Source organism: Toxorhynchites rutilus, chromosome 1, assembly GCF_029784135.1.
Source record: "Toxorhynchites rutilus septentrionalis strain SRP chromosome 1, ASM2978413v1, whole genome shotgun sequence".
Classification (NCBI taxonomy): Eukaryota; Metazoa; Arthropoda; class Insecta; order Diptera; family Culicidae; genus Toxorhynchites; species Toxorhynchites rutilus.
In genome coordinates, this window is record NC_073744.1 from 157,218,302 (window position 1) to 157,244,890 (window position 26,589).

Sequence of the window (26,589 nt, forward strand, 5' to 3'; positions counted from 1 at the left end):
GGTTTTTCCAATTAACGCGGTTTTTTTTACGAGGTACGTATCCCCCGCGTAAAAGAAAACCTGGGTGTACTTGATAAATGTCTAAGTTCGTTGGTTTGAGTTCACGATGGGTAGACAATAAACCGTCCATTGATGGGGTAACTTCTTTTTTGCATCAGAAATCATGTTTTCGTTCCTCTTTATATGGACGTAAAAAAAAAAGATTGCGTACGTGGGTATAAATTTTGTTCCTAGGGGAATAGAAATGTGGATTGAAGTCAGTTGAATGAAGAGGCAGATTTGTATTCATTAGTTGAGTCAGTTAAAATAACCACTGACTGGACTAGTTCACGAGTCATCCTCGCTAGTCAACGCTAGTCAATTCATTTTCTAGTCAAGTCACTGTTTGTTGTGGGCGACTGCCGAAACAGTTCTAGTCGAAGCGAAGCTACTGAGTCGGTCTACATTTTCCACCTTCGAAGATTTCGGGCCCTGGACAAATACAATAAAATAAAGACGACTCAAATCGGAACATTCCTTCTTCGGGTTTTGCGCTTAGCAACACTTTTGGCCTTACATTTTTATTCATATAGATTTCATGAATATCCTGTTGCAGTGTGCTTTCAATTCTGACTAAATTCAATGAGGTTATGTTTATAGAAACAGCAGAATAAAATATATCTATCATATCTCAGCGGAATAAAATTTTAATTAATGTCTCAAGCTATGTATCCATTACTATGTTGGGCAACTGGACGATTTCATCACGTCTGCTCACTCACTGTTCCTGGGCAATCACATATTCAGATGATATCAATCCCCGCACGCACACGGATAATCTTCGTGAAGATGGAAACAAGTAAAAATATCTTACAATTTTTATTAGTTTACGAATTTATTTGATTCTATTATCTTACATAAAGGCTCTTGGATCCTCCAAAATAATATCCTATTTCCCCCCTGGCTTACAATCTAAAGGTACCCCATGCTCTGCTACCCCTTCTACCGAATCCCTCGACCTTTGCGGCCATAAAGCAGCAGCTCGCGGTCGTGGGCGAATCGTTTCTCCAGCTCCCGAAAGCTGCCCAGAGTATTGGCTTTCGTCCCGAGGCACATCCTGTACTGAGCCTCCTCCAGGTTTGTATCACAATTGATCGCGTGAAAGATGTGCACCAGCGAGGGATCGGGCGCCCGGAACACTGTCAGCTCCTGCTGCTGGCCGAGCTGGTGATCCTGAAACGGATCCACCTTCCCGTCGGCCACATCCAGCAGCCGTTGGCTCCCCTTCACGTTGGCAGCGATTATGTTTTCGAGAAATTTGACATCCTCCAGACCCCAGCCGTTGATGTCGGTGTTGAAGCCACCCAGATCGGGTCGGAGGATGTCCGATTTGTAGATTCCGGCCAGCCCGTAGCCAAATTGGCGGAAGTAACCGTTCGAGCTCATCACGGGATACGGCGCCGAGAAGTTCCGACTGGCGGAACTTGGATTGAAGTGTTCAGTGGTGATTGGTTTGGAGCCTCCGTCGGTTGATAATTCAGGACGGGGGTCATATTCGCTGAAAACTATTGGCAGATAGACTTGTCTGTTCACTATGACATTTGCTCGTATCCGGTCGAGCGTCTGCTGGGTGAAAATCATGTCGACATCGATGAAGAACAGTATGTCATCCTGCTTGCAGAAGGGACTCTTGATGGCACGATCGAGGGCAATCCCTCGGGAGAAATTACCGTACAGCTGCAGGTAGTTTATCCTGTTGGTGGGATACTGCTGCCGTAGCTGGTCCAAAAGACCCGTCACAAGGGGAGATTCCTGCGGGTCGATGTACATCGAAACGAGCAGATCCGTGCGTTGATCCTGCTTCAGAGCGATCTCCTCGAAGTTGCGTAGGAATCGCATGAACGTTTCCGATCGACCAGCGAGCGGGATCACGAACACGATTCGATCTTTGGCAGGTCTCAGTTCGTACACGAGAGGATTACTGATGGCGAAGGTATCCTGCAGTTTCTCGAGACCACTGTTCAGGATGTATCGCATGCGATCTACAATAAACACGGTTTTACTCAGTGATTAATCGATGAGAAGTTGTTTGTTGACTACCTAGTCCCGAGGAATTGTGCCACGCTCTGGTGGTTACCCCCGGTAACCGTCGATCCAAAGTAACGGCATGCGCTGGAATTACCCCACCGGTAATTTCCCGCACCCGAACGTCCGTGAAGGAGCGTTGAATGTAGAGATGCCTCCGCACCGGCACAGTCATCTTCTTTCCCCGGTATTTCTTGTACACCAACAGCAGATCCAGAATCAGATCCTGTCCGTACAGACTGTTGACCCGCATGTAACCGTACAACAGCTCGCGGAACTCGATCACTCGACCCCGCTGGCGCGAGAAGTTGTTGATGTGTTCCATGATCTGCGAAGAAAGCAAACGATGAGTGATTGCAAATATAGTTTCCGACCTGAAGATCTCTTACGAACCTCTCGAACCACGTCGTTCAAACCTTCCTTCAGGGAAGATTCAATTTTACGCTTCGGGTTCGGATGCATCCCCGAGTAGAGACTTTTGGCGATGAAATCCCACTCGATGATCTCGTCCAGCTGCGCGGGTCGATGCCGATTCAGGTCTGGTGTCAATGCTTGAAATAGAATAGTCAATGTTGCTAGCGAGACACGTGCGGGAAAAACTAACCAAACCTCTCTCGAGACCTACCTAGAACATCATGGTCACCAAGATACCCCGTGCTGGTTTCGTCCGACGGGAAGATAGGAACGCCGGGCGCGAGATTTTTATTGATCTTTGGGATCTGCAACAGAGCCGTCATCTGGGCTATGTCCCGGTGAAGGAAGAGTGACTGTTGGCGAAGCTCCTGGGCCTTGAGGCCCAGGGTGTATGTGTGCAGCCGATACATGAAGGCAGGCTTCTTTACCGGATGCAGTGTAATGGCACTGTGGACTTCCTTGTTCTTAAGGTTGCCCGAGAAGGCACGCACTCCGCTGGAGTTGTGGTGCAGAATGGATTGCATCTGAGGGTAAGAATAGGAAAGTAGTTAAAGGGCAGGTACTGTTTATAAACGTGTTTTGGGTCAGTAACCTCATAGTTCCAGGTGCATGGGATACCCGCGAACTTTTGTACACATCGTCCGACTTCAACGTCTTCGTGAGTGCTGTAGAGATTTTTAAGGCAGGTTGGAATGTGGGGAGCAACTGCAATGGCACAGAATTAATTAGTTTATACGAAATGGCCGGATGGTCCTAATATTCACCCCGTCGCAGTGTCTCGCGACTCATGATGACACCCGGGCCACCCATGCAAAAGTTCTCGTCGAACTCGAGCGAGAGCAGACCGAACTCTTCACTGTTTCCACGACCCGCCTGCCCGATGAACTGCGGCTTCGAACTGTCGATGGATCTTAGGAACATCTCCAGCTTGTCCGTCCGGATGAACACGTCGTCATCGGCCCGGGCGAACCACTCGAACTTGTCGATGTAGTGTTCGTACATATAGTGGAGCATCATGAAGCTTTTCTTCTGCGGAGGGTACCTATCGTCCACTCCCTTCAGGGCTACCAGGGGAAGATCTGTAAATCACAAAATAAATAAAATCCCAGCGCCGGGCTATCGATGAAATCATGGTTCACTCACTCTCCGCCACGGACTCCTCCGAGCTGAAGAAGGCTATCCGTCCGGGGATGTTCATTCCCCAGGTGTCGTACACGGCTTTCGCGCGACTTTGCAGAAAATCTTTGGCAGTCATTACCCCCACGAAGACTAGGTTGTGCTGCGAGTTGTCGGGCGCCTCCGATGGGTGCAGTCCGATTATTTCGAGGGCAGCTGCAGAGAAAAAAAAGTATAAATCATTTTTTAGCAGACGTGCGAGAAAAATTCCTGAAATGAAGGGGATATATTAGCACATCCGGCACACATTATTCCGCGCACGTGTATGCGGTCGGGTTTCACTTTCCAGAAGCTTTCACCGGTTTTGCATATTTATATACACCGCGCACAGATGGGTAAATCGCTAAATAATAAATACCCAATAAAATGCAGTTTATACCGAGTGGCCACGGGAAACATAAGCATTCGCAGCTGTAACTGAACCTCGGCTGGAAAATCGTCGAGGCGGTATAGTTACAGCTGCAAACTGAGAAACTAGATGTGTTGGTCATGAACAAATTAATTGAGCATTGCAGAATGATGGTGAAATGAGCACAATTCTACCAACAAAAGCAGATTGTGATGCATCGTTATTTCAGATGCCACCGATTCAACACATAATTCACTGTAGGTGTAAACACAATAGTCATGTCACAGCCAAAGTCGGTCACTGGTGGCAATTATAATACATAATTATCGCTGAGATAATCAATCAATCATAACAATCCGATGTGTGAAGTAATAAATATGATGAGTTGGTTGAGGAAACGAGTGAAATCAACTGATTAAAAACCTGGGGAAAATTATATGCTATAGCAGAGGACAATAATTGTATCGAAAAATGATGAAAGAATAACATCGTGAAGAGAAAATTTGCAAAATAACTGTGCTTAAAATTGAATTGCATATTCGTATTCTCTAGACATTTATTCATAAGATTCAAGATTCAATGAATAAACCGATGACAGCGTTACGAAACGAAAGATTTTTTTAACGTCTTTCATGAGGGGGCCAAATCAGAAAACAGGTCACGTTTTTATGAAATAATGTTAGGGGCTGTCCTCATACCACGTGGACAACTTTAGGGGGGAGGGAAATGTGCACGATTGTCCACGGTGTGGGGTGCAGGGGTATGGCCAATGTCCACGTGGCCAATGATACGTGATACGTGAAATAAATATTTGAGAAAAAAAACAATCACATATATATTTAAAAATTAACGACATCTGTTTTTCATTTTCAAGAACTTTCAAACTTTCCTTCATGCTTGTTCTGCATATTTAACAATAAAAAGGCTGAGCTGTCTGATGTTCTTTTCAAATACTTGTTAGTGTGAACACAATGGTAGAATTCGTGGTTTTTGAAGATGCTTAAAATGAAATTGCTACGGAAGTAAATAATCTAGCAATTTGGTGTCAGAGAACTAATCACAAAGCAGTTTGTGAAGATTTATCAGGTTGATCAAGAGCTTCTCAATATGTTACCAAATATCCTATGTACAGTGTTGGAAAGAAAAAAGTAAACAGCATTACGCAGAATACTTTTTCATGATTTTGTTTTTGAAAATGAATGTATTTCTTTCTGAGATGTCCACTTAAACATTTTAATCTTTTTGGACTGAAAATAGCGTTTCGCAACCTTCGAGGAGTACTTAGGATCATTGGGATCATAGCCTTTAATATAAATTTTCCTGAGTGACGGCTTTAAGTTCTCCTCCAAGACATTGACGTAGGACTCTGCAGTCTTTTTCTATCGATCTTGACGAGATTGTCCACCCCATTCCAAGTAAACAGCACCACACAAGCTGGGTAGCTCAGACTTCTGGCTGTCATTTTTTTGTGTCATTTAACCTCAAACTTATTCTATTCGGTCAAAATAATCTTCTTCCCAAAGTCATTATGGCTGGAGCTCCTAGTCGTGGACCATCAGAGGATTTTTCATTTTAAAATAAAACATGCAAAATGCATACTCTAGTTGAAAATCATAACTATGTATAAAAAAGTCAAAATAATGATTAAATAGATACACAGTTGCATGTTGACCCTTTACGGTCGTATTCAATTCGGATATGGGTGCCATACTGGTTGGAATTATTTTCCCTTGAAAGAGCGGTGATGCATAATTTGTATGACAATGAAAAATAAACAAGAGTTTTTCAATTCGTTGTGAACTTTAGATGTGTATCTACTGAATAATGTGTTTTAAAATGCTGTTTTTATATAAAAAAATATACTCTAAAACTCTCGTTCATGTGCCATCTTTCGAAACAGTCCCTCAAAATGAGGTCCTGGTTTTTGATCACAGTTTTGCACGGTAAAACAGGTTTTTTTTCCGACTGAGAGTAGACATACGAACGCGAAGATTTAATTTTTCACTTACATTACTTTTTTCAAAAATTTCTTTCGCGAGCAATTGAAATTCGAGCAATTTGAAGTCACTTCTTTATAAAATTAACAACAAATTTCGCACGAATTACAACAACTTTATAATACGTAGACCATCCTTAATTTCCACTCTGTCCAAACAACGTATTCGGCCAAGTTACGGCATGTGGAAATTTGAATCTCGCTCCACGCAGAGGTAGCTGCTCGTTTAAGCTCAATAAACTCACATACTACCTATTCTTCGGCAGTTCTTCGTGCGATCAATCTACTACGTTTGGAACTGCTAAAGGAGCAGGTCCGATGCAAAAACGGCAGCAAATGATTCAGGAATACTTCTTTAATTCCTATTGACATTCTTTGTTTTAAAGAGGCTTTAAACTTTTCAGTTCATACGTCTCTAAACCCTTGAACTCCTAACTTTTTATTCGTGTGAGTGGAAAAGTCATTTGAAACAGTCCTTTCTGATAAACAAAATCTAACATGAAATAAATTTGAAATGGAACAAGGGTGCAATCGAGGTGTTTTAGGTGTTTACATTTACTTTGTTAAAATATTCAGGAATGTCCACGTGGACAACAGGGGAAGGGGTCTGGTCAATGTCCACGTTTGTCCACTAAGGGGGAGGGGGGAGTCTAAAATCGTGCTTTTTGTGTCCACGTGGTATGTGGGCAGCCCCTTAGGGTTAATAACTATTTTTGGCGCGAACGGATTTTGACGATTTACATACAAAACAAATTGGAAAATCACTAAGATTTTATATGTTACAATCCACTGGTGTGTAAATGTCTTAAATTGATGAAAACTAGAAGCATTTCCATTTTCCCATACACTAGCTCTGCCCATTTGTGAACGACCCTACCCATGCCGCCAATAACGAGCAACTTATCGGCGAATAACGAAGGGGAATGATTTAAAGCCTCCGTGGCCAAAGAAAAGAAGATGAAAACATTGTAAGGGGTTGTATATAGGACACAACCACATTTTCGACGTAGAAATACGCAATTATATCATGCAATCCACTTGTTTACCACTACAGACTTCAAAATCGATGCAGCTGGGGAAATCCGCTTTGCAAATACCCATGCAAGTCGGGGTTGTTTTTGCTCCAACCGACTCCGTTTTGACATAATCTTCTTATTGAACATTGCGTGATCTCAACGAAATATTTTACATGCGTCATTTTTACTAGTACTTAATTGATAATCTATGTGAGATTAATGGCGTCATGAATATGTATCCGGACTGGCAAGCTCTAGAATATGCGTTATCACAGTCGTAAGCAAGTTGAAAGAAATTTCTTTGATTTCTCCTGGCATGATACGTAACAAAATTCACTTTTTATTTCTAAATAAATACAGCGCCCCTCGCCCCTATATGCTTGGGCAGATAGCTTCGATTCGGGGGCCGAATGTGGTGTGTTTCCTGAGTCAAGCACGTGCTGTAATGGGCTAAACCGCGGTCAATAGGCACGCATCGATTAATGCATCTCGAATATCGCGTTAATCTTCCAGATCATTATTTTTCTTGGCTGCTACACATAAGGTTATTCCCTCGGTTATCACAGGTGCCCAAAGAAGCTAGGGCTCTTTGGACATTCTGAATCAGCTGGATACAGTGATCCGACGTACGTTGCAGTTTGTTCAGGAAGGCACTATTCCTCAAATTCATGGGTTCTATTTTTAAAAAAAGGTGACGAGCTCCCTGAATTCGAAATTATTCGATATCGAAGATTTATTAACCCAGTAATCATAATTAATGTGGATGAAGGACCAGACGAGAACCCTCGTTTTAAAAAAAGTCATAGATATATATTTTCTTCATTTTAATCAATTGAATCTTGATGCAATATTCTTTTTTTCAAATGGTCCAGAACGCATGGTGTTCAACCGAGTTGAACGTCGGAAGGCTATTATTTCTGGAAGTTAGAAGGATTAATACTTTCGCATGATAATTATGAATCTCACTTGGATGAAAAACTCAAAACAATCCGAAACTGGAAGCGAAAAATTTAGAGTATGTAGCGAAATCGTTAGATGATCTGTGGAACAACCTAGCAATCGATGGATATCCCGTTAAAGCCTAATATATAAAGCCGAAAGACTCCCAAATTGAGGAAGTGGAATTTGTAGGATATTTAGCCGAATGATTTTCCTCGTCACGTGAGAACATCCCAGTACTCTTTGCAAGTAGTCAAACGACAGGAACCGCTGCGTTGAAACAGGGAGTAGTCACCGTTGGAATTTATACAAAGCTGTTTAGTCCCGATGGAAACCAAATATGGCTCAATCTGACCATTCCCGATCATATCTGTTATTCTGTCCCGCACACACACCCGCATACAAGATTAGGCATCTCAATGCGAATACAGCGCAGATGAGTTGATCTAAAAGAGGACCCATCAGTAGAACGACAGACAGCATCCAAAATCATACGTGCGTGAATTTCAAACTTAGTCAAATATGAAGGGGAAGATGGCCCTGATCAGACCCCATAAATTGCAAATGCGTTCCGTTGATGTTAAACACATGAGGGAACGTGTTGAATAACTACGAAGCAAACACAGAGGGCTGGTTCAGGACCACCACAACTTTTTCCTATTACCGGTATGCCGTTTACTTCAAGCATCAGGTAAATTCAATCTATATAACTTGTCTTGAAGAGTAGACCATAAGCAATCGAAATAGTTTAGTATTGTAATGTTTCATCGTCTGAAAGAACATTTAACTCATTCTCAGTACTGGAAATCTATCTTTCCCTTATTTAAGCATTGAAAACACGGAATGTCACCAAAACGCTGGAATAAAGGGTGCAATAAAATGGTCATCATACGTTAAAATCATCAGTTTTATGACACCTTTCATTTGATACTGCTAGAAGTTCGGTAGGTGGCGCCATTTCCGGGATCCAAGAAGAGGTCGGTTCAAGACCATCGGTCGAATTAGGACTATTTCCCCCTATTATTTAAATTTGAGAACGTATTTTTTAAATCCCTAAGAATGCGACCTTTTTGTTGAGCAGTGACAAATCTCGATGCTCGATTCAGTCTCGAACTTCTGAAAACAAACAGTTATTTTTAAATCAACATCAATTTATACCAGCTCCTGTTCCTCTCAGCCAAACACTAGATTGTTTGAAAGTACCAATCCCAACAAATGTAAGCATTGATTTTCTTTCTCTGTTTGTTAGAAATTCCACGAACTTGTCAAATTTATTTCGAATAAACTTTGATTCCGGCCTGGACAGATTTTCTACGTTGATATTTTCATTATTTAATAAAATCTGAAATGTTATGAAAAATTTCCAAACGACTTTGATTTTGCGTTACGTAACATGAGGGGGAGGGGGTTTGTCTTGCGTTACTTATTGTTACATATGGGGAGAGAGGGGGTTCAAAAACTGCACTTTTAGCGTTACGTTATTTGTGCACGACGCCTAACCACTCGGCCACGGGAGCACACGCTTTGACATGGCATGCATTCGACTCTTTATGATTTTTTGAAAATTTGACACGTAGTTTTCAAATTACGTCAAACATTCCTAATTGTTGATAAACTTTTATAAAAATAGCATATAATGGCAGAAATTTTTATAAACAATTATCAATGATTAAGAATGTTTTCTTCGAAAAACCGTAGCTCTAAAACTACGTGTATATTCAAAATGTGGTCTTGAAGCTTAAAACTTGAATTAGCTATACAAAAGCATAGAATAAATTGTCCAAAAACCTGACATAGAATAAAAATTTAAAAACAATACAAAAAATAAAAAATTGTTCAATTTTCATAAAATATTATTTTATAGTTTTTTTTTTACATTTGAACTAATAAAACTGCTAACTTATTGAATTATTATAAACAGTGACAGAAAATGACAGTGACAGTGCTATGATGAACTTTATATGAACATAAAATTTGTCAAATTTACAGATATGCAGTTAACATCGCTAACGACCAGCTGTTCGAGAAATCTAACACCAAATTCGATAATTTTTCATGTCTTTAACAGCAACCATTTGGTAATATTTTTGCACCAAATGATAACTTAATTTGTTATCTACCACTTATTATAAATTTTTTTGTATAACTTTGTTGGGCAATAAGTTCGGTTTTAAGTAAATATGTGCGGAAGTGCTTCACCTTTTGAATAACAAAACTTAATTGTGCCTCCTAGAGTAAAAAAAAAAAGATTATGGCCAATGTTCGATTTTTCACACATTTTCACATCGTTAACAGGTATCGATACAGCCTTTATTTTATAATATTAAGCATTTGCAAAAAAGTGACAGTCAAAACCAATGATAGAATGTTTGCGTTAGCAAATTCCGTAAAAGTCGAGCACCGTTATTTTTTCAGTTTTTGTAGTATTTTCAACTATTTTGTTTGCTGTTTTCAAATTAAGTGCTAGAAAAGGTAAGGGACTATAATAAACGGATGAAAAAATGATATTTTGTGCAGAAATATTCATTAAAATTAGTATTAAAGTAGTGTTCGGAATTTGAATTAAGTTTCTATGCATGATTCAAATTCCGAACACTTCATTTTAAATGTAAATTTACTGAACTTTAATGTTACAAATAGTTGAATAATGGGAGTCTAGACATTCTTCGGGTTATAGGCTACATTTTCACATCATTAACATTAACATCGATACAGTCTATAATTTATAATATTAAGCATTTGCAAAAAAGTGACAGTCAAAACCAATGATAAAATGTTTGCGTTAGCAAATTCCGTCGAAAACAAGCATCGTGAGTTTTTCGATTTTTGTATTTTAATTGCTGTTTATATGTTCGTTCGGTAAGAATCTCGTTGCGAATCTATTATAAATTGTTAAAAAAATCTTTTATGAAGAAAACTTTATTGAAATTTACGTTAAAGTAGTGTTCGTAACTTGAATCGAGTTTCGACGCATGAATCGAATTACGAAAGAAAGTGTTTGAACACTATTTTCTGGCAAATACAACGATAGTTCACAAATTAGGGTACAAGGACAATCCAATTCTGGTGCAACAGTATAAAAAGAACATTTGTTAAACAATGATTGCATGCTCTTTCCTTGCAAAACGCAGGTCGCAGCTGCAAACCAACGAGAGTAAAAATGATTTTCTTAGCCAGGTCTTCAACTAAAACCACAATAATAAAACCAGGGCCCTGAAGTAACAAGGAGAACTCGATTATTATATTACATTTTTATAATACATATCCAAAAATCAGAAATGTGTTGTTTATTGTTTTTGAATCATAATTTTTCAAAGTTTATCGCTGGTGTAAAACTCATGTTTCCTTTTTTTCCAAAAATGACGTTTTTCAAAAATTCATAACTTTTGAACTACCTAACAGATTTGGATAATCGACATATTCAATTTAAGTCAATGAGCTAGTCTTCGTTGAAAAAATATTCAATTTGCAAAAAAAAATGGAATTCTTTTCGCATAGATCTCGTCTAGTCGCATAGGAATATCGAACGAAGGCTCATGTTAACTTTGAAAAATAATGACTCAAAAACGATACAAAACACACCTCTGTTTTTGGATATGTTATGTAAAAACTCCTCAGCCTTCAAGAAAAAAATATAAAAATACATAGCGCCCTTGGTCCCGAAACCATGTAAACTAGAAAAAACGAACACAATCGATAATTACGAAAATCAAATCAAATTTTTATCGCTAGTAAAATATTTTTCCACAAAAGACTAGCTTATTCGCTTTAATTTGATATATCGATCATCTTAATCGATCCAGTAGTTCAAAAGTTGTGAATTTTTTAAACAAATGCATTTTGGCTGTTCGGAATTTGAGACAAATGTGATTAATGTAATTTTTAGTTTTTCACAATGAAAATACATTTGTGAATCAATTTTTTTGAAGCCAAATGAAAAAGAAGGCTCTATTGTATCCAAAAATCAAATTGATTTCGCGATTAAGTACCATTTTGATCAATGATACACTGTTTAATGGCCACCAAAGCTAAAGTGTTCGGAATTTGAGACAAAACGGTATATATCATTTTCCATGCAGAATCATTTTCAGAATTTGATTCTTATACTAATTTATTTATATTTCACTTATAATTATTTATATCATTTATAGAATTCGAAACACTATTCGGAAAATAATATGAATAAGTTGGTGAACGTTTTTAAAATTTAAAAAAGTGTAGACCTTCATTCTTGTAAAATATGATGTAAAATATTATATACAACATGCTTATATAAATTATTTGAATATTTTTTTAGATAAAAATATAACAAATATCTAAAAGACAAAGACAATTATCGCGTAACTTTTGAAAAGGTCCAATGTAACATTTTCGCCAACTCGAGAAAAACGTAGTTGAAGACCCGAACATTATTTCGCGAATCGTCTTAAAAGCTATCAATCTTTATCACTGTTTTCACCACTAGCTGTCAAGAATAAATTCGTAAAACCAATCGTAACTATTGTTCCGTGATTTGAGATTAAGGTTGAAGCCTCGGAGCGAAAAATATTACATTGGACGTTTTGACTGCCCGCGTTTGCACATTGGACATATTACGTTGCACTATAAAAATTTTAAACTAACTAATAAACAACAATCCAAATATCAGCATTTCGTTCTAAAGACTGATTATTATTTTTATCACTCGTTGAATTGCACTGAAATCGATAACAACACCTGTAAGAAACAAATTCCAAAACGACCGAAGTACGACTGCGAGTTGTTTTGACTGCTTTGTTACTTCGGACGTTTCGGCCGTCGGAGGAAAGTGGCGTCCGAAGTAACAGCCGGGTGCTTAAAATTCGAATCTGTACATTGGATATTTTTTGTATTGGCTACAAAAAGATGAAGAAGATAGATACGTGAACGATTGTTTTTGTAATACATTCAATGATTGAAAACTAATAGCGTGCATCCATTAACTCGATTTGTTTACATTTGTTACATAGGACCTTTTACGCGAGAATTGTTTTATTTTTAAATTTGTAAACAATTCGTTTGATTTTTTTTTTGTGTAGTCAATTGAATTACTAACAAGTTTGATTTCTATCAGTGTCACTAAAAGGATGCTAAAGTGAAACTCAAAAAAATTTGAACGAATAAATATGCGAAGTTTAAATGAAAAAACTCATTTTTTCCTGATCATTGCAGTGTTACTTGACTTCGATATGATAGAGTTTTATATGATCGAGTTCTCAAGGGTTAATTTGATAACACACAACCCGAGCAAATATAATCATGCGGTCGGTGATAAATTGTGCAACGAAACCTCTTTTGACGTAGGACTACGTCTAACCGGAAGATATAGGGGGTGAAATGGAAATCTAGGCACTGAACAAGTAGGAAAAAATGCAAGATTTGGAACGCTTATAACTCGAGTATTTCTCAATAGATCGCAAAGGTTTTGGCATCAATTGATAGGAAATATATCTACGCGTCTATCATAACGAATAACATTTCATTTTTCTTGAGATAAATAATTGAATAATTGTGAAATATCAACCATTGTCCAAATGCACTATGTGCCCATTTTTGATTGGTCCATTTTGTGCTCCTCAAATCGTACCGACCAAAACGGGCAACCAGAGCAGCAGCGAAATAGAATGAAGCACGATTGGAAAGGAAAAAGAAAAAAAAATGAACGAAACATTGGTCGCTGTCTCACTCATGCGTAATTCTCGAGCCAGCCAGTCAGCTTAAAAATCCCCGCTCCGCTGCCGTAACGATTATTCTCATTCAAACCGTACACCACATCAGTTCGCATCACAACACATCAATAAACCAACCCAAGCAGCCAAGTCTGGACATGGCAAAGGAGGAAAAGTGAAGGAAAAAGCTAAATCCCGCTCGAACCGTGTTGATCTGGAGTTCCCCGCAAGGGTAGCTAGGCCGAGCGCGTTAGTACCAGTGCACCAGTCCACCTAGTCGGCGTTATATAGTTTCGGCCGCCGAAGTGATCGAGTTTAATTTGTTTGCCAGGAGCTGATGAGTATGTGAATTTGGCAGTTGTTCTGAGCTTATTGATAGTTGGGGACTTTCCTGATTATTCAATTTTCACCAATTCTTAAATCGTTTCCAGATTGAAAGTACAGTAATTTACAATTAGTTCGACATTTAGCTAATTGGACGGACATGTAATGCGACTTATTTAGTTGGACATTTTTGTAAACATAGAGATCCAAATTATGACCCCACATTGAAAGTCGACACTGTACCACTGTCATCGCAAATGTTCAATTACAGGTTAAAATCGCCTCCAATGCGACACTGAGGTGTGCTTCGGCACGTCGCATTAAATATAATTTACTGTACAACATGTCACGAGCTGGAAGAGAAGAAATTTTCCAACTGTGAAAGCTGTGGCGAGTGGTAAACGCAATCGTTAAACAGGAAGGTTTAGTCGAACAAGATGGGGATATCGAGTGATAACAAAACAATAAACTCTTTAAATTAAAGATAATTTTGTGATCCTGAAAAGGACCCTTTTTAGCCTGCATGTGAATCCAACGAGCGAACAAATTGTAATGAATGTATTTTTTTGCCATCGCTGCCTTTTAACGCTCATTCGTTCGTCTCGTTGGACTCGCCCCTTTGGCTGAGTCTGCCGATTTGTCTCTATCCTGTGAGTGTGTACCGCTAAATGCGCGGATCCGCTGAAAAATATCTCATTCTCTTTCAAACCGTAAAGTAGTGTGGTTGTATGGCATCGTTTCACATCACATCGCATCAACGGATTGTTGCCGGAGCACCAGTATACCTAATAGCGGTTATAGAATTTCGGCCGCCGGAGTGCTCGAGTTGGCTTGCAAAGCTGCTCACGACAATAAGAAAACCAGCCTACAGAACAGAGCACATTCGGTTCGATGGCAACAACTAGTTTCAGCGAGTGGCAAACGCAATCGCAAAACGGCAGCAGGTAGAAGAAATAAAAAGTTTGTTTATACAGACTGTTTTGGTGGCAAAACTAGCCACCGTAAAACACGGCGCTTTTCAGCGCCATTAAACCTTTCAAAGAAGAGTTATTAAAAGTTTTTCACAATAACAATGCATTCTAAAGTGACATAATATGACATATAATATAAACTGATTTATTTTGTTTATGCTTGTTCTTGAACTTATTGGTTTGGGGTCTTTTAAATTGATCATTCAGTTTTCACAAACCCATGCATGGTTTCCGAATTAAAAGTGGCTTCAAATTACAACACATTGTATGCAGGATGGCATTAACGAATTTTCTCGGTAGCAAGAACTGCTTTCTTTGGTTGATAACTGATGTTGAAAATTGACTGACGTTACATCTGCATTGTATAGAAACATAACTAAGGAGCAACATGATGAGCTATGTATTTCCTGCTGCTCTGTTCTTATTTTAAAGGACTTTAATCCTGGGTTAATTTACTGTTGGTTTTTCAGAACGCTTATAGCTCGTTTAATTCTCGACAGATCGTAGAGTTCGTCTCCAAAACCTCAGTTCTTTTTCATTTCTATTTACTTTGTTTGTGGAGATACAAATCTTACAATTCATTCGTCTCCGAAACCACAGTTTAAGGTACGGTAATGTGCTCAATAGTGAAATATATGATAGTGAATGAGCTGTGCATACGCCAAAAGATGCCCGGCGTTGAACATTTAATAAGTACAAAGCCTTCAGAAAAAAATCAAGAATCAACTATGAGATAGTGCGAAAAAATAGAGAAAGTTTGTAAAAAAAAAGAAAAACACAACACAAAAGATTCTTTTCAGAACCCCCAACATGTTCAAAAAGAGTAAACAGTAAACTAATCCATTTTCAGGTAGATAGGTGGGTATTCACGTAGGAGAAGAAAATAAAACAATATATTTAAAAAATATATTTAGCAAAAGCTGTCCCCTTTATATAGTCCTACGTCACTCCGGTTATGTCCCCGACATTACCCACCCGTCTTTTTTTCAGTCAGTATAATAATTTTGATCGAACCTATTTTCTGAGCATCTAGATCGCATCAAATTGAATAAAGTAACAAAATATTGTGATCAAGAATCAATTCATAATCAAAGGTTCTCGTAATTCTGCGAGGTTTACAAAGCCTTCCTGCACCGATGGGTTACAGCACCTTTTGGATGCATGCGATCTGACCACGAACCAGCGGAAAACCCGCGGCGGACTAACAGCAACAATCCATCAGAAGTACAACAAGAAGAATCCCCAGAAGCGTCTTTCCCCAGAGGGTTGAGTTGCCATCAAAACCCAAACCAGTCTTGATGAGAAAATTACCTTCTGCGCGTCTGTTCGTTTTCGGGTTCGGGTTCTCTATCTCGGAGTGGTATAAGTATAGTTTACCCTACTTATGATCGCTGAATTGTATCTGATGAGAAAATTGCCGCCGCTTCTTCGATGATCTGCTTGCTGTTCTTCCTCTCCCCATCGAGGGGTACCCAACCTGTTACTTGGCGGCGATGGCGGCTGCCCGGCTGACTGTGCGTCTGTGGGTCCATCTCGTCTGTCTGTGCCGATCTGTGCAATGTGTACCTATATGAAAGTGCGATGCGATGCGATGAAGAGTGTAATTCGTCGTGCCAAAAATCTTCGAAACATTGAAAGTAATTGAGGCACTTGAATTATAAGCGAGCGCTCTGAGAGACAGTGGGCTCGACGACCATTGCGTTCTCAGCTCACGATCAATACTTTTAGGGTATAATGCTAACTTAGCCCACTGTGCGATTGCCTCGAGAGTTAATTTGGTCCTAACGTTTTACTTTTTCCGTCTGCTTCTCATCATTCGGCTGGCCCCAAGGACATCGAACTTGATCTCGAATTTTGCGACTGTCTTCCACACGATCTCTGGCGCGGCTGTAGACAAAACTTGCTTGTTTGACGGCAGTTTTTATGTTCTTTGACGGATGAAATAGACGTCGCTGCCTAAGGCGATAAATCACCGCTAATTAGTGTAGCGACAAATTTACAACGGCGGGAAATTGCCTGCTGGTAGTTAAAGGTAATTGAAGGAACGCGTCGCTATCCGTCGGAAGTTATCTTGTACATAACTGAATCGATGAGCTGCTCCAATATTAAGTTGAAATATGATATTCTCCTGAACGGGACCTCCCACATTGGACGCACATGAAAGCAAAACCGATACGGCGCGGGAATTTGTTTTCAAGAATCGAGTCTTCCTGGAAGCCGACATGTGGCTGCGAATGAGCGTATCCGCATCGAATGCAGGAAAACCCGAGGAAAATCCGCCTTATGAATCGCATTCGATCGCACGCTGTTTTGCGTCAAGAATTGCCGCAAACAGTTTTGGAAATGTGAGAAATCCCCGGCGATTCTATTCGCATGCAATTAAAGCCTGCTGTCATTCGTGGGTGAATTGACTCGTACTCAACACTTGCACTTTCTGCCGAGATATGTCTTCTCTCTCTCTCTTGCCCTCGACACGCAGGGAGTCAAGATATGTAGAATATCTTGTCATCCACTCGCAGCCCTCGCTGATTGGATAATCGTATGCACTTAGTGGTGACTCAATCCAATCTGGCAAGCAGCGCATGTTAAAGCTGTTGTTGCAACAAAAATACACAAATTGTGAAGCACAGAATTAGTTCCATTCAGCCATTTGGGGGCCGCAGACGATCATGTGGTCCATTAGTGTTGATGTTAGATGCACTCTTGCCTCCGGACCCCGATCGTCGTGTTGTGTATTATTTATAGATTGATATGGACTCCGGGACTCAAGTATCTCAAGGGCTGCTGCACCAGATTGAGTATCTTCCGCAAGTCGAGCGTAAAAAAGCGTTAATCTTCCATATGTCTAGCTTCAACTTGACTCTAGCCAATTAACCAATGCGTTGGATTGTTATAGTGTCGAACAGCGAATGTGATGGGATTCTATGTCGTGCGCATTAAGTGCTTTACCGGAAGCCCTTTTCTGAATCGATGTTAATGAGATTGAAAAACGAGAGCGATTTGATATGTTATTATGCAACTGTTAATGAAAAATGCTTTGGAAACCTATTTTATTCACTTAAGCGGTGAACAATAGATACCAGAAATAGAAAAAAAAAACATAACAGTTAAACAGAAATCTTTTATTTTCATCTATTTATACGCTTCTCAACGCAATATGAGAGAAGTAAAAGAGTTAAGGAATGGAAGATGGAAGATGGAAGTTATTCAGAGTGTATTGTTTATACGTTTTTTTTATCGCTGCCAGTTTTTTGAAAATTGGAAAAAATGTTGATTCGCAAGTACATGGAAAATACTCAACTCTTTCATCGGGACCTCGAAAAACAACTCGGAAACGTACTCTTTCGTACCCAAGGACATGAATCCGCCCCTTCCCTCCCCCAAGGCACCGTAACTAAGGCCCATCGAAATATCCTGGGCTATTATGAAGCAGCCACAGGCACGGAAGCATCCCAAGGAGATCGAAACTGAGGAAGACATGAAGAAAAAGTGGGTTTCCGTACTGAAGAAGCTGCAGCCAGATTTGTAAAGAACCTTGTAAGTGGAGTTAAGCGTAAGATGCGAGCATATGGTTAAGGAATTGATGTCGAATGAAATAAATATACAAAAAGCTTACTAATGGGTTATATTCAACTATCCAAATGTTTTAAAACGATTGGACAGCTAGATAATTTTAAACAGCGTTTTTTCCGTAATGCAAATCTTGATTTGATGTGGACTATATTCCGAATGCTTGCAAGTTTCAAGTTTGGCACTATCCAGAATAATTATATCCTCTATCGAAAATCTGGAGGTTCATTTTACGGAGATACATATATGGATACATAGATAGATAAAAATTTAAGAAAAGAAAATCTGAAAGTGTATCTTTCCATGGTATATCGAGAAATACTGTCAAAAAAATTTAAAAATTTTGGTGTTTCAATATATTGATTTTTGTTAGTTCTCATACACAGTATCAGTGTTGCCACATTTTCACCTGTACCAGAGAGGTGAAAAATCTTTCTCATCTGTACTTTTTCTTTCAAAAACCTGAACCAAAAATAAGTACCATGAAAAAAAATCTCATATATTACTACAAACCCTACATTTACATTTGCACTATCATTTAACTATCATTTAATACAATTTTCGAACTGGCGTCATGATGTTTAATCAAATCTTTTGATCTTAAAATAGCGTCAAAGTCATCATGTACCTTTATGTAGCTTTGTTCAAATGTGAGAAATTTCACAAGTGGAAAAAAATCTGTACCATGTACCGTACAGAATCTGTACCAAAATAAAGAAAACATCTGTACCTTTTAAGATAAGTCTGTACGTGTGGCAACACTGCACAGTACTTGTTTAGTTTATATATAAGTATGTGTTTGCATGTATTTTTTCGACAAGTGATACGTGTTTTCATGGGCTTTCACAATGTTACAATGTTTGTTTTTGTGTTGTGGTACAATTTTTTTTTGTATTTTGAAATTCACGATTTTTGACGTAGGATTACGTCTCTCGGGAAAATATTGGGGATACAAATTGAAAAACGAAAATCGTGAAAAATAGTCAATCTCAAACGCTTACTGCTCAATCATTTCATTATGGATTGATGAGATTTTTGACAATTTTTAACTTTCCACTAAGGCAGTATTTTGGCCTAGAAAGTTGAAAAAAAAAAATTTGTTTCCTTCATATTCAAGAATATACCCTAGAAAGGACTTTTAGGAATTCGTATTATTTACCGTGATAGAGCTATTTTAGTGATGCGGTATCTAACTTGGTACGGCCATAACAATGATCTTCAAACGCGTTTTTCTCGAAACTAGTTTTTTCAAACTGGGATACACGATATCTCGAGTTCTACTGAAACGATTCATGTCGAATTTGTATGAATAAAATCTGCATGCATCTCTCTAGCGCACGAACCTCTAAAAATGATATTTTCAAATTTTTTTCTTTTTTAAAAAAAATCGCGAAACGTAAGGAAAAACGTTTTAAACCGTATTTTGTTTTTCAAACGGTCGCCATTTAGTCAAGAAACATGTTTAGACTTGTTCGAGGTTCATGCGATAGCGGCATCTTCACTGATTTTGAATCTGTTCGATTTTTTTGTTTCAGATAACCAGAATCGTGTCCGCCATGACACAACTTTTTTTTTGAACCCTCTCACTTCATCAGCACTTAACTATTCTAGTTACGAATATTTTTTCTCCGTTCAATTTTTGTTGAAAAAATAGTTGAACAAATAATGATATTAGGCTGTCAAAAAAGTCCTACGGTATTTTTTTTGAATTTTCATTTGTTCATAACATTAGTTACAATCATCTGTTTTAAGTCAAATATGCGACGTTTTGTGCGATGACTTGTTCCCAACGAGATGCCAACTTCATAATACCCCTGTTATAGAAGCTCGCTTCCTTATTGGCAAAAAACTCGGATAGCTAATTTTCACAGGCCTCTTTCTGACTTACTTCTTCTGACTACCTAGCTCGTTCGCCATGGACAAAAACAGGTGGTAGTCACTTGGTGCAAGGTCCGGTCTATACGGCGGATGCAAAAGAACCTCCCATCCGAGCTCCCGGAGCTTCTGGCGCGTCACCAAAGAAGTGTGTGGCCTGGCGTTGTCCTGATGGAAGACAATGCGGCCTCTGTTTATCAAAGATGGCCTCTTCTTCATGAGTGCTACCTTCAAGCGGTCCAGTTGTTGGCAGTACAGGTCCGAATTGAGCGTTTGGCCATAGGGAAGCAGCTCATAATAGATTATTCCTTGTCAATCCCACCAAACACACAGCAGAACCTTCCTGGCGGTTAATGAGGGCTTGGCCACCGTCTGAGCCGCTTCAGCGGGCTTCGACCACGACCGTTTGCGCTTCACGTTGTCGTAAGTGACCCACTTTTCATCGCCAGTCACCATCCGCTTCAGGAACGGGTCGATTTTGTTGCGATTCAGCAGCGATTCACATGCGTCGATACGGTCAAAGATGTTTTTTATTGCGTCAACGTGTGTGGCACCCATACATCGAGCTTCTTTGTGAATCCAAGCTTCTTCAAATGGTTAATAACGGTTTGATGACTTATCCCCAGCTCTTGGCCGATGCTACGGCTGCTACTATGCCGGTCTTTCTCGGCTAATTCAGCGATTTTGTCGCAATTTTCGACGACAGGCCTTCCGGAGCGTGGCGCATCTTCGACGACCTCTACACCAGAATGAAAACGTTGAAACCATCGTTGTGCGGTGGAAATGGAAACTGTATCGGGTCCATAAACTGCACAAATTTTATTGGCAGCTTGAGATGCATTTTTGCCTTTGTCATAGTATTACTGTAAAATATGTCGGATTTTCTCTTTATTTTGCTCCATATTTGCGACACTATAACTCACGAACGACTTAACCAAACAAAACACTGTCAAGGACTATATTATAAATACCTTTCCAACAAGCTATAGTATGACTCGATACAATAAATACAACTAGAACTACGCGCTTACAACGACACCTCGCGAAAATACCGCAGGACTTTTTTGACAGCCTAATATAATGAAAAGTAAAAATATTCTTTGTTTTATTTTCACGGAGCTCAAAAAAACGTCCGAAATTCGTGTCTCTACACTAGAATACCCCCTAAAATAATTTATTTTGTGCAACTAACTATGTATCGACCAATTGAATAATCTTAATCATTAGCTCAATAGAAATCAAGCGTTCCTGGAATGGTCAATTCGCAAAAGCAAGGTGCCTGGGGATGCCTTCGAATTGCAAATATATGCAGTTCGAAGGCATTTTAGTATTGCAGGTAAGGTCGACGATACAAATAATTCTAGCAAATAGAACATAGATTTGGAACTATAGTGTTGGTTGATTCGCGAAATTTCATATTAATGACCGATAATGCATTATGTAACATTTGGCACAGGTGTAAGTGTGAAATTGGATATGGTAGCGGTTGTGTTAAAACTGACTTCAAGTATGAAACGATTTATTTCAATTTTCATCAATAAAAACCAATGTGGGTTCCCGCAAGAGCACGAATCATCCGATTCAAGCTGTTTATTTTGTTGTGTTCATCTTCACCCAAACATGAGTATTTTTGATTCGAATGAAAGTGTGTATTCCGTTTGGGTTAGAGGAAATATGAGTTTTCCACAGCAATTGGGAATTTTTTAACTCAAGCGTAACTTTTGAAAAGGGCGTATCGATTTGAGTAAGAGAAATCTTTCATAATTTATATCTCAAAAACTATGAGTCGTAGCGCAATAGTGTCTTAGAAAGAGTTATAGAGTATTATTGGCTTAATTTATTGATTGATGTATTGATGTATTGATCAATACATCAATCAAAGTATTGATGGTTGAATATGAAAAAAATGTACACTGAGAAAAAAAACTAGTACTTTTTTTTATTTACAAAATAGAAATTCAATTTGCAATATCCAAAATACATATTTTTTAATTTTTTTTAAATTTTATCATAAAAAATAGAAGTCGTGTAGCAAATTTAAAAAATGGGCCCAAAATGGTAAAACTATTTTTGACGAAATTTGTGGGACATCGAATTTTCAGGAATTTTCGAAACTTCGAATTTTTGTATGTTAACAATCATTTTTAGCCACAAATTATGAATTCTGATGTGATTTAAAACAAAAAAGGTTATTATCAATCTCCTTCTAAATGTAGCCATTCTCGAAATATTTAAAAAAATATTTCTAATTTATTGTCTTTTTTGTAGTAAATAATCCCTTTTAATATGTTTGTCGTGTTATACCGTCATGTTCATGAAATTTTATGAATTTGCTTATAATTTCCAACAACTTTTCCAAATACATCATCATGGTTCATTTTGTTTGACTCAAGCGTAACTTTTGAAAAGGGCGTATCGATTTGAGTAAGAGAAATCTTTGATAATTTATATCTTAAAAAATATGAGTCGTACCGAAATAATGTGTTAGAAAGAGTTATAGAGTAACGTTGGCTTAATTTGAAAAAAAATACACTGGAAGAAAAATTAGTACTCTTTTTTCTATTTACAAAATAAAATTTTAATTTGCGATATAAAAAAATATGTATTTTTTTATATTTTTTTCAATTTTTTCATATAAAATAGAAGTCATGTAGAAAATTGAAAAAATGGGCCCAAAATGCTTAAACAATTTTTGACGAAATTTGTGGAACATCGAATTTTTAGGAATTTTCAAAACATCGAATTTTTGTATGTTAGCAATCATTTTTAGCCACAAATTATGAATTCTGATGTGATTTAAAACAAAAACGGTTATTATCAATCTCCTTCTAGATGCAACCATTCTCGAGATATTTAAAAAAATATTTCTAATTTATAATCTTTTTTATAGTAAATAATCCCTTTTAATATGTTTGTCGTGTTACACCGTCATGTTCATGAAATTTTATGAATTTTCTTATAATTTCCAACAATTTTTTTGATTGATTGAAGTTTGTATTAAGATAAAAAAGATTTTTTAGTTTCGCTACGTTTTGTATTAACCCACATGTCTTCGAATGTTTCGTAACGTAACTCCTAAACCTATGTCTTTACCATAACGATGTATTTAGAAAAGTTGTTGGAAATTACAAGCGAATTCATAAAATCTCATGAACATGATGGTATAACACGACGAACATATTTAAAGGGCATATTTACTATTAAAAAGACAATAAATTACAAATATTTTTTTAAATAGCTCGAGAATGGCTAAATTTCGAAGGAGATTGATAATGACCTTTATTGTTTTAAATAACATCAGGATTCATAATTTGTGATTTAAAATGACTGCTAACATACAAAAACTCGAAATTTCGAAAATTCCTAAAAATTCGATGTTCCACAAAGTTCGTCAAAAATAGTTTTACCATCTTGAGCCCATTTTTTTAATTTTCTGCATGACTTTTTGTATGAAAACATAAAAAAAATACAAAAAATGTATTTTGGATATTGCAAATAGAATTTTTATTTTGTAAATAAATAAAAGAGTACTAATTTTTTTTTCTCAGTGTACATTCAACCATCAATACTCTGTAACTCTTTCTAAGACACTATTTCGGTACGACTGATAGTTTTTGAGATATAAATTATCAAAGATTTCTCTTACTAAAATCTATACGCCCTATTCAAAAGTTACGCTTGAGTCAAAAAATTCCCAATTGCTGTGAAAAACTCATATTTCCTCCAACCCAAACGAAATACACAGTTTCATTGGAATCAAAACTACAAGTTTTTGAAATCTGCATTTTTAGGACGATTTCATTTGGAATTGCTGTGTTTGAAGACGGATTGACAACAAAAAAATATGCCAAGGTCATGTTATATGGGTTTCACAAAACTGCAGTACAAACCATCAGTACTATAAATTGATAAAAAGGTATCCTATAGTTACATTTAGGTGCCTATTCTATCAAATTCCTTTTGAAAATCCTATTCAATTTGAACGAGGAAAGTGTCACCCATACCTGGGTGACGGAGCGACGAAAGTGTTAAATCAAAATATTAATTGTGGGTGGGACGAAGTTCGCCGGATCAGCGAGTTAATAATATTTTCTATTTTCAATAGTAAACTCATGAAGAAGAAATCAGATAGATATTCCGACATTAACACGAAAAACTCGACATTCTCTGGTTTTCTTGTACCGATGTTCATAAATGTACATAAAAATGATTATTGATAAAACCGCCCCTGCAGAAATATTAATCGATCGGTCGCCTCTTTTCTTTCGTTTATTTAATTTAGCTGAATACGATGAGAAGCAATTGTCTTACAATGCGTTCTTGAACTTAAGTTCAAATAGCTAGATTGTCTCAGCGATATTATAATTGTCATTTGGTGAATCGTAATAACTATATCACCAGATGATGCAGATTGGATATTTTCGACACTACCAACGTTCTCAATATAATATATTCTATATTAGAGAGGCGTGCATCGAACATGATGTTATCAGAGAACAACCTTTCTAATAAAATATTCATCTACGTTAAACCTTTTGAACCCGGCTCTCGTCAAAACTATCTTCCAAGTCATCTCTTCTTTGATTTTGATCATTATTTCTAGGTATTAACAAATGTAGAAAAATTATTAATATGATCGACTCATCTTGTCCGTCAAGAAAAAAACATGTGAGAACGTTCAAGTAAACCAGACTATGGAGAAGAGATGGACAAATCAGTTTACTTTGATGAGCGGCTCAGTAGATAACCATTCGCCTAATTGAACTACTTCTTCTGAATCGTTCTTTCGCTCTTGCGTTCAGGGGTATCAAGAACAACACTGAATGATAGCTGTAACCCATAAAACATAGGTAGCTTTATAGCTATTCATGTCTGACATAATCAGACATTTTTTATCAAGCAAAATTTTGTTGAAAAAATGTCAATTTTGCTGCAAAAATCAGTCGTAATGAAAATTGTTCATATGATAATGAAATCGGTTATTTTGGGTAGTTGCCAGCACATGCACAAGATTCCGAAGAGGGAGATTTGGCGTGAAATTGCTCGATGATAAGTAGATCGAAAAAACTAGAGTGATTAAATATGTTATTGAGAAATTTTTAGATGGGAATGCCTCCGAAACCCATTTTATATGCTACACCGGGGACTTCGAAAAAGATACTTTTAGAAGCCTTACTTATTTTTTTTAAAAATTCCTTCAGATTGATATTGCATTTTACATGCAAGAACACTTCTAAACCCGTCGATCGCATTCGAACATCTACATCAACTCTGTTGCAAAAACGGCAAGTTATGCGATACAAACTTCAAAACGTGTAATGAAAGCATTATGTAGATGCCGAATGTTCCAAATCGTCTGTGTAGATAACGTGTGGTCAAGGTCCTGAAACACAGCTGCTTCGTGCGTAGAGCTGTTATTGGCTTACTTGAATGACGATTATGAAACGATGAATGGTACGTTGCGATAAACAATTTTATCCGAGAACGACTGATAACGAAGGTTATACAGTAAAAATCAGGAACCTGATTAGGAGTGAAACGATAAATGACTGATTATTCTAAGATAAGAAAATTGGTTGGAAGAAACACTTACACTTCTGCTTCACACTGTTCATCGAGTTGCACATGCTGACAATCTCCAGGGTGCGATAGTTCCGGAAGAGCGCCCCGACGCACAGCCCGATGATGATCCCGAACAACCCGTACAGAATCTTCTTCCGCTGGGACATTATTCTCTAAGTATCGTATAGCTGCTACGAATCTCACTCTTCGAAAGTACTCTCACTTGCACTCGCACTTTGACTCAAATGGCTTACGTATATTCTATCCTATAATTGGTTTCTTCTAACACTAAGCACAACAACACTGACATTGGGCATCACAAGCAATTGACGGAATTGATGGGTCCTCCGCAAGGGCGGATCTTGACAATCTCCTTGCGGTAGCAGATCTTCTTCGAGTGGGAGTTCCATTTGTCGGAGTATGAGGAGGAGGGTGACGACGGGGAACCTATCCACTGATCGATGGGAGTTATCATGTTAGACCTGGAAGAAGTTATGGAAAAAAGAGACCGGTTAATAGGTCAGCGAATAATTGGTACTCTGAGATTGAAAAACACAGCGTCTTTAAGTGGTTTGGGTGAGCGTGATGCGTCACGATAACACAGCCTCTCTCAATCTCAGCTGCTGCAATATGCATCTCTAGCGAA

At 38.0% G+C, this 26,589-nt stretch overlaps 1 protein-coding gene across 6 annotated transcripts in view; it reads right to left on the reverse strand.

The window, feature by feature from the left end:
- Positions 1 to 869: 869 nt before the first annotated feature.
- The window catches only part of LOC129762692 (chondroitin sulfate synthase 1), a 61,411-nt gene continuing 35,691 nt past the window's right edge, over positions 870 to 26,589 (reverse strand). For 2 of the 6 annotated variants that reach the window (XM_055761178.1, XM_055761179.1), the window contains exons 2-9: positions 25,975 to 26,425; positions 3,622 to 3,810; positions 3,243 to 3,557; positions 3,071 to 3,183; positions 2,690 to 3,002; positions 2,458 to 2,639; positions 2,080 to 2,392; positions 870 to 2,021 (exon numbers count right to left, since the gene is read on the reverse strand). In XM_055761178.1, coding sequence (XP_055617153.1) covers positions 982 to 2,021; positions 2,080 to 2,392; positions 2,458 to 2,639; positions 2,690 to 3,002; positions 3,071 to 3,183; positions 3,243 to 3,557; positions 3,622 to 3,810; positions 25,975 to 26,110 — 2,601 coding nt within the window. In that variant the 5' untranslated portion in view covers positions 26,111 to 26,425 and the 3' untranslated portion in view covers positions 870 to 981. Of the gene's footprint in view, positions 2,022 to 2,079; positions 2,393 to 2,457; positions 2,640 to 2,668; positions 3,003 to 3,070; positions 3,184 to 3,242; positions 3,558 to 3,621; positions 3,811 to 25,974; positions 26,426 to 26,589 lie in introns of all 6 variants that reach the window. The other 4 variants (XM_055761183.1, XM_055761181.1, XM_055761180.1 and 1 more) reach the window with 4 other exon arrangements.